Source organism: Triticum aestivum, chromosome 6B (genome assembly GCF_018294505.1).
Source record: "Triticum aestivum cultivar Chinese Spring chromosome 6B, IWGSC CS RefSeq v2.1, whole genome shotgun sequence".
In the NCBI taxonomy this organism is placed as follows: domain Eukaryota; kingdom Viridiplantae; phylum Streptophyta; class Magnoliopsida; order Poales; family Poaceae; genus Triticum; species Triticum aestivum.
Window position 1 is genome coordinate 333,016,917 of NC_057810.1, and position 9,130 is coordinate 333,026,046.

Consider the following 9,130-nt stretch of genomic DNA (forward strand, 5'->3'; position numbering starts at 1 on the left):
GAAGGTACGTGACCGCCTTGGCGTACGTCGGCGTGAGGAGGGAGAGGTTGGCGGCGGACTGGCCGAGGTCGGGGTGGAGGCCGCGAAGGAGGTTGGTGAGGAGGACGGAGTCGTCGATGTTCATGCCGACATCGCGGAGTTCGTCTGCAAGAACCTTCATCCGCGTGCAGTACTCGTCGATCGAAAGATCGTTTTGCTGCATGGTGAAAAAATCACCTTGGAGGAAGACACGGCGTTGGAGTTGATTGTCGAGGAAGAGATCGCACAGCCGTGTCCACATGGTGTACGCCGACGGATCGCGGGAGTTCACCATGTTGAAGAGGCCGGGAGAGATGGTGAGGAAGAGCCACTTGACGATGCAGGCGTCCACAGCGAGCCACTCGTCGTCGTCCTTCATGTCGGTGTAGTCGACGCTCCCGTCAACGTGCTCGATGAGACGGTAGGAGCGGAACAATAGCGCAAAGTACGTGCGCCATGCGTTGTAGGACGGCGAGTCGAGGTCGAGGATGACCGGAACATGGTCCTTGATGTGGATCTCGTTGAGGCGATCGGAGGCAAACGTGGTGCCGGAGAAGGAGCCGGCGTCGGAGGCAGAGAGTTTGGCCATGGAGATGGTTGGGGTTTTTGGGTGAGAGGGGTAGAGCGGCGGCGGCTACAGGAGGTACAGAGGAGCGGTGGCGGCGATTAGGGTTTTGGGAGGAAGAGGTGGCGGCAGGAGGAGAGGGTGCGGCGGGAGTAGAGGCTGCGGCGGCGGCGAGTGCTAGGCGCGGCGGCGGCGGCAAGAGGAGTGGGCGCGGTGACGGCTAGGGCTAGACGCGGCGGCGGCGGCAGGAGGAGTTGGCGCGGCGGCGGCTAGGGCTAGGCGCGGCGGCGACGGGTTGCGGAAGCGATAGGATCACGGTAAAACTGATACCATGTAGAAGACTATAGGATGCAACTCAATTGTATTCCATCGGAATCGGTTACATTATATACAAGAGGTGTCTTGCGTGACAAGCCAACTAACTCTACAATATCTCTAGAGATCAATCTATACAAGACTAGAGATAAGAGGAGAATCAGTCGGAAATAAATACAAGGATATCACGTTTCAACAGTTTCAAGCAGGATTACAAAGCTAAATATGGGCCAGGAGATTTATGGAAGACCCAACCGTTGAAGGAGTATTGTAGAGATAAAGGATTGTGTTTAAATGTGGAGAAAAATATTCTCCAACGCATCAGTGTGCTGTTCAAGCTCAGTTGAAAGCACTGGAAGTCACTACAGCTGATACCCTTTTGTCGGATGACCTATTGTCAGCAGTGGCAGCCATGGAAGGCCAAACACCCAGAGGCCAAGGGGCAGTTTGGTTCATGCCCTGAGCTGCATGCCTGGCAAAAAAGGGTGCCTGGTAGTAGCCTGGAGAGAAGAGGATTTCTGCCTGGCCAGGCGTGCCTGTGCATCTCTTGTTTGGTTGGACTCCTAGCCTGGGTGTGAGTACGTATACAATAAAAAAATCAGGGTGGCATGCGATGTTGACAGAAAGTGTGCATGGGAACAATAATAATCAATGCATGTGTACTAATCAGCTTGGAATGGCATTTGCCTGGCACCCAGGCGTCCCATTTCACCCGCCTGAGCCAGGCTAATGAAGTTGCCTGCCAGGCCGTCAGCTCCAGGCCATCCAAAATTTGTGGCCTTCAACCAAACAATATCCAGGCACATCCCAGGGAGTTTCCAGGCCAGGCAATTCTTCTCCAGGGCATGAACCAAACTGCCCCCAATTTTGTTTCTCTTCATGCTCTGTCTGGCTCTGAAGACTCCAAATGTAGTATAAAGTTAAGAGCCTTGGTAGGTAATCAAGTGTTTCTTCTATTGGTGGATTTAGGTAGTTCGCAGTGTCCTGAATAATGCCATGGTGGACAAGTCTCCCCACTTAATGCTAAAGTAGCAAATGGAGAAATCCTGACATGTTCCTCAGTAGTCAAAGAATTCTCCTGGTGGATGCAGGGTCATAATTACACACACCCTATGAAAGTATTGGACCTGGGAGGCTATGATGATGTTTTAGGCATGGACTGGTTGTCTTTTTTCAGTACTATGCAATGTGATTGGAAACAAAAATGGATAGAAATTGTTCATGAGGGAGAGACAGTTAAGCTACAAGGAGTGTTACCAGCCAACACTGATAACATTAAGGAAGTCTCCATTGAGCAAGTGTACAAGTGGCACAAAGGCAAATGAGTTGTGGGCAACAGTTCTGTTGGACTCCTCTGACAAACTCCATCAGAAAGATGAAATAGAAAAACAAGTTGCTGATACTCTGGAACGTTCCATAATGTAGTGCGCCCGCGCTTCCCGAGATCCAACTTTGACCGTAAGTTTAACCAACGAGACCGACTGCGGCGGGGACAAAAATTTGACTGTGATATAATTTTTGTCCCCGCCGCAGTCGGTCTTGTTGGTTAAATTTACAGTCGAAGTTGGATCTCGGGAAGCGCGGGCGCACTACATTGTGGAATGGAGGGAGTATGATACAGGATGCTACAGTGATTCCCAGTGAGTCCTTTTGCTTCTCGAGTTCTATTAGTGAAGAAAAATTCTGGAGATTGTGTGTGGACTATAGGAAACTTAATATGGTCACAATCAAAATATAAGTTTCCTCTACCTGTGGTTGATGAATTACTGGATGAACTAGCTGGTGCTAAGCTTTTCCAAGCTAGATTTGCGCAGTGGTTATGATCAGATCACATGCTTCCTGAAGATGAGATGAAAACTGCTTTTAAGACTCATCATGGCCATCTCCAGTTTAGGGTTATGCCATTTGGGCTCACTAATTCCGCTGCCACTTTCCAGTGTTTGATGAACTTCATATTTGCTAATTACATGATAAAAGTTTGTGCTTGTTTTTATGGATGACATCCTGGTATACAGTCCAACCTTGGAAACTCATTTCCAGCATCTGGAAGTAGTGTCTGAAACCTTGCAGCACAGTCGGTTGTTTGCCAAGCTGTCCAAGTGCATCTTTGCAACCAACCAGTTGGAATACTTGGGGCATATTATTCCTGACAGAGGTGTTCTACTGATCCTGATAAAACTGAAGCTATGAAAATGTGGCCAGTCATAACTTCAGCCACTGAATTAAGGGGTTTTCTGGGCTTAACAGGCTATTACAGGAAGTTTCTTAAGAACTATGGGGTGTTAGCCAAGCCCCTTACTCAGCTACTGCAGAAAGATAAACAATTTGTTTGGACTTCTATGACTCAAGAGGCTTTTGAGACATTAAAACAAGCCATGTGCACTACACCAGTGTTAGCACTGCCTGACTTTTCTAAGCAATTCACTATTGAAACTGATGCTTGCCAGTCTGGAGTGGGGGCAGTGCTTTCTCAAGGACACCCTATTGCACTTTATAGCAAAGCTTTGGGAGTCATTAATCAGAAGTTACCTATATATGAAAAGGAGTTCTTGGCCATCATTGTGGCTATTGACAAATGGAGATCCTATTTACTGAGAGGTCCTTTTGTTATTAAAACAGATCACAGAAGTTTGTGTCATTTGGCTGATAAATCCTTGGTGTCTGAACTTCAAAAGAAAGCAATGACAAAGGATTGGGCTTCAATACCAATTCCAGTACAACGAGGAATGTATGAGAAACTGAGTGCACAATAATGGGCGACTGAATAGGATATCCTAAATTTTGTAAAGTGCAGCTGCGCTTTTTTAGACTTCACGGGTGCACACCCATACGCACCATCCGATGAAATCAACTATGCACTTTAGATAATGTAAGGCTACTCACAAGTCGTGGTAGAAAATTTGAGGGTAACATTAGGCTGCTTGGCAGTCATGGTAGCGAACTTACAAGAGCACTAGGCCAACTGACATCATAAAAATGAACTGAATTGGTCCCTATAGCACTGAAGTTGCTCGGAGAAAAAATTCGTCGAAACATACCCACACAAGATCTAGTTTCGAAGAGATCGCTGCGAGGACTCCGGTGGTGAAAACAGATATCAATTCCAATGCTCAGACTCCAGTAAGCAAAAAAGGGAATATAATTAAATGTGCCGACCAGTTTGGCTGATGCATGCATGCGGTGGTGGAGATGAGAACGTGGCTTGGGAAGAAGAGGGAAAACCTTTGACAACGGGACCACGTGAGGCACACGGGAACATAGTCTCCTTTTCCAGATGCAGGAGCGGGCATAGGTATAAAAACACATTCATTTTCCGGTGTGTTCGGATATCTAGCCAGAAATGTTTGCTGGCTAGACGTGTCAATAGGATATACAGCCTATATCGAATCATCATCTATTAGCTCCATTAAATAGCTGGCCAGTCTTATGATCACAAGTTCATGTTGGATTAACTATAAATGTAAACGACATGCATAACCTAAATCAAGGTAATCTTTCTCATAAACAATGCCAGCGATAACTTGCTAAAGAGCAAACAGACCCAGACATACCATCCTTCATTAGTTTTGCCTGCTGAAGACTAGCAATCTGTCTCCTCAGTTGCTTGTTTTCCATTGATAGAGCATTGCGAAGCTGGAAATGAGATGCTACTCTTACATCCAAATCAGCTCCCATGTTCTAAAAAAGCAAAAGCCAAATTATTGTCAAGGAAAGAACTATTATTAACATTCTCCGTAAATATATAACATGCAGTGTCACAAACTTACCTGAAGAGAGTCAACAGTTCTTTCAAGATCAGCAATGTATTGAAGTTTCCGGACCCTAGATCTTTGGCCTGATCGCCTGCAGAAATGTGTGTTACGGTATGGTGTTTTTGTTTTCTTCTCAATGTAAAGAAAATAATATACCAATACAAACTAAAGAATGAACCCCTATCTCATCTTGCATTGATAGCTTAGTAGTTTCCTGTGGCCATTGGCCATGTAAATCCCTTGATGTACATATTCACCCCTTATTTTCAAATAGTGTGACTGTCTGAGTGTTCACTACTGTCTTCAGGTAAAAGAAAACACTTCCATGTATGGAATATAAAACAGACGCATATGAGTAGATATTATAAATTCCAAATGGGCAATTTCACCATGTGAAGACATCAAACTCCTTGTAGCATTATTTTAAGCCGAAACTGTGGGGACGCCCCAATATTAAAATTATATTAAAAAAGGAGAGAGAGTACAAGGGTACAAGGAAGGGGGAGTGGTGAATATAAAGAAAGAGTGGTACAAAGACTTAGCCGAGGCTGTCTACAACAACAACAACAAAGCGTTTAGTCCCAAACAAGTTGGGGTAGGCTAGAGGTGAAACCCATAAAGATCTCGCGGCCAACTCATGGCTCTGGCACATGGATAGCAAGCTTCCACGCACCCCTGTCCATAGCTAGTTCTTTGGTGATACTCCAATCCTTCAGGTCTCTCTTAACGGACTCCTCCCATGTCAAATTCGGTCTACCCCGGCCTCTCTTGACATTCTCCGCACGCTTTAGCCATCCGCTATGCAGTGGAGCTTCTGGAGGCCTGAGCTGAATATGCCCAAACATCTCAGACGATGTTGGACAAGCTTCTCTTCAATTGGCGCTACCCCAACTCTATCTCGTATATCATCATTCCAGACTCATCCTTCCTTGTGTGGCCTCACATCCATCTCAACATACGCATCTCCGCACGCCTAACTGTTGAACATGTCGCCTTTTAGTCGGCCAACACTCAGCGCCATACAACATTGCGGGTTGAACCACTGTCTTGTAGAACTTGCCTTTTAGCTTTTGTTGCACTCTCTTATCACAAAGAATGCCAGAAGCTTGGCGCCACTTCATCCATCCGGCTTTGATTCGATGGTTCACATCTTCATCAATACCCCCATCCTCCTGCAGCATTGACCCCAAATATCGAAAGGTGTCCTTCTGAGGCACCACCTGCCCATCAAGGCTAACCTCCTCCTCCTCACACCTAGTAGTACTGAAACCGCACATCATGTACTCGATTTTAGTTCTACTAAGCCTAAACCCTTTCGATTCCAAGGTTTGTCTCCATAACTCTAACTTCCTATTTACCCCCGTCCGACTATCGCCAACTCATGAGGAACAAGAAGGAAAAGAAAAGGAAAATTAGAAGTCAAATCCATTTTACTACTTCTAGATACTTCTACTCCTGCCTAGTATTTGCTTGTTTTCCTAGCATTAGCCACTGTTTTCTAGAGACTTCTAGCTATGGCTAGAATGCCAAACCTTAAGTAATGTTTTCTGGAGTGTTCTAGGTATAAGTAGAAGTTGAGGTGTGAAGGCTTTCCAAAGCCTATAAATAGAGGACCTCGCCTCTAGTTTGTAACCAGAGTATGTACACCAGTACCTATAAATAGAACCTGTTGTTCTTATCTATTATCTAATATCTCAGACTAGATCTTGTGCTCTAGGAGTTTTGGATTAAACTCCTGCTACCATATTGGCCTATAATTGCCTCTAGAGCGATATGTAGGCACAACAGGGTGAAGTAGTTCCTTCAACACTAGTGTTGTACACTTTGTAGCAGCAAGGTGAGTTGTTCCTCCACAACCCTATGCTGCTTCAGAGCCCAAGATAACTGAGAGTGAAAGAGAGCTGCTTATAGTATTAAAAACGCAAAAGGGGAAATATACTAAAATGCACAATGTTTACATGATTGACTTGTCACATTAGAAGCAACACCATGAATGTCAGATGAAGTTACTTACTTTTCAAAAGTTGTATAGCACAAGAAAATAGTGACCAAGTAAAAAAAGTGTGCTCATAAATATATGATATATGTATATACAAATAGAATAGACATGCATCAAAGATTTTCTGTAATAGTGTTTTGAATTGCTTGATCCTGATATTAATAGAGAATGTGACAACATGAACATACTACTATTTTTTATCAACATCTGACACTGACAGTTATCACTCTTGAATTAGCAGAGGTACCTCTAATCACTAAAGGAAGTACTAATCAAATTATCATCCCCTGAAATAAGTCTGCAGTTTATACAAATAGAAAAAGAATTCTGCCGCTATTTATTGACGCGAGACTTCAACAACCCAAGGTCAAGTATTAGCAGCACTTACAAGCACAGGAACCTGTTGCTACCACTGTAGTCATGGAATAGGTACAGTAGTGAATTTTAAATACACTGAATAGATCCAAACTTGGAACGACTTGTGCTAACAAGATCAGATAAAACTAAATTATATCTGGGGGCTGGGTACTTACGGAGACAGGGCTCAGAATTTTCAGTGTTGCACAGTAAGATGTACGACATATATTTATTTTCAGTGTTGTACAGTAAGATGTACGACATACATTTTGGATTACCATTTAATTTTGTACTGTAACTTATGTGTTATCAGGCAGGCTATTTTCCATCCTGATTAGTTATATAGCTAAGAGTGCAAAGTCTACCTTTCACTTCCTTGAAATACTTTCCAGCATATTCTCACTGCAAATACAACTAACATTTTTGTAGTTGTACGATCGTATCCTGTAAGAACTTGGACCTTTAAAAACATTAGAAGGTGCTCCAGTAGAGATTTCAGGGACAGGAGTGTACCTTTTTAATGACTTGACTTGATCTAGATGGTTTACATCATCGCATGCATCTCCTTTTGCATTGGCCACATTGCCATGCAGACTGGTTGACGGGTCAATGGTCAGGTACTGCAAGGGGTTGCTAGGGACATTCTCCAGGACAGCATTTACAATGGAACTCTCTGAACTGGTCAGCCTACACTTCTGTCTTGGCGAATTTGGACCATACACACAGCTAACTTCGACCCCCGAATCACTTTCACCCCTTACAGCAGCATCCAACGAGTCCCCGGTCTCACCTGCTGGTTGCAGATCCCCCTCCTCAATCGGAAAAATTGGGCTCTGAATTGTCCTCAGTGCATCCAAGATAGCATCAGAGTCGCTACAAGCTCTCCTAAGAAGTGGAAGGTTTGGCATTTTCCCAGAATCTGCAAGGAGATCATCTAGCCAACAGGGTGGTTCACCAAAGAAAGGATCCTCTGATGGAAACCTGCAGCTCTGTGTGAACAAGCTGTCATCTCTTCCTATGATTTGAGGACCCAGAGGCGGGCAGCGGGGAGGAAGATGTGGCGACCGAGACATGATGAGAAGTACAAGCTGGTGATACTGTTCTCCTTTTCGTTCTGCTATCTAACTACAGCCCATCCAGCAGACACTTCTCTGTTCTGTGCATTAGCGAAACCAGCAATGGATGAGCACATGAAACATATGACAAGTAACACAGAAAACATGCGCGAAATCAAGGCGCCCTCGTAAGCTAAATTACCACATGCACTTTTCCCCGTTACAGAAAAATTATCGATGCTACATTCAGTTTCTTCATCAAAAAACGACCAAAATGAAATTTAAATCAAAAGCACAGGCCTATGGTGCTCGACTGAAACGAATGCATCCAGAAGGGGGTAAGGAATAATCTAGGAAACAAAAACGGATTCTGCAAGGCGAAGATCAGCGTTCCAAGAGGGGAGCGGGGATTCAGCTCGACACCCGAACCCTACGCGCTGGGGAAACGAGTTACTGCTATAGAACCGGCGCGGTTCTACACGATGCACACCCAAAATTTCTGGAGGTCCGTGGGGTTTAGCTACTGCTCATACCTCGGAAGACAGTGGTTAATCGCGGACGGGCAGCGACGCGCTGAGGTAGAACGGGAACGACTATGGCGGCGACGCGCGCGAGAGGTTGAGGGGTGAGGCGCCGGTACTGACACTAAGCGCACGGCAGAAGCCCTAGGGCTCGGAGATACTCTAGAGCCGCATTGGGTGGGATTTGGGGGCGAAGAGGAAAGGAAGGCGGAGAGAGAGAGAGAGGAGACTGTCTAAAAAAAAACTATTTTTATTTATTCTAATATAAAAAGTCGGATATTCTCCTTGACTCGCGAGCACACCGGCTCTATAATTTATTTATATTTTTGACGGGAAAACATTTGGAGCTTTATTCAACAATAGAAGCCCCTGCAGAATCTGCGAGGAAGCTAGTAACAATGATGCCAGGGGCAGAGTCAAACCAACATTCTGTTACATCCAGTGTGCTTGCATGTCTAGCACATAGGTGAGCAGGATAGTTGGCTGTCCTTGAAATATATTGAATACAAAAAGACTTAAAACTAGTAGAGAGCTCCACAATTTCGACT

At 44.9% G+C, this 9,130-nt stretch overlaps 1 protein-coding gene across 1 annotated transcript in view; it reads right to left on the reverse strand.

Annotated features, from left to right (window-relative positions):
* LOC123137093 (basic leucine zipper 2) overlaps positions 1 to 8,829 on the reverse strand; it is a 17,138-nt gene extending 8,309 nt beyond the window's left edge. Inside the window, exons 1-4 of the mRNA XM_044556677.1 lie at positions 8,595 to 8,829; positions 7,520 to 8,162; positions 4,666 to 4,741; positions 4,450 to 4,576 (exon numbers count right to left, since the gene is read on the reverse strand). Coding sequence (XP_044412612.1) covers positions 4,450 to 4,576; positions 4,666 to 4,741; positions 7,520 to 8,079 — 763 coding nt within the window. The 5' untranslated portion in view covers positions 8,080 to 8,162; positions 8,595 to 8,829. The remainder of the gene's footprint in view (positions 1 to 4,449; positions 4,577 to 4,665; positions 4,742 to 7,519; positions 8,163 to 8,594) is intronic.
* Between the last annotated feature and the right edge of the window lie 301 nt (positions 8,830 to 9,130).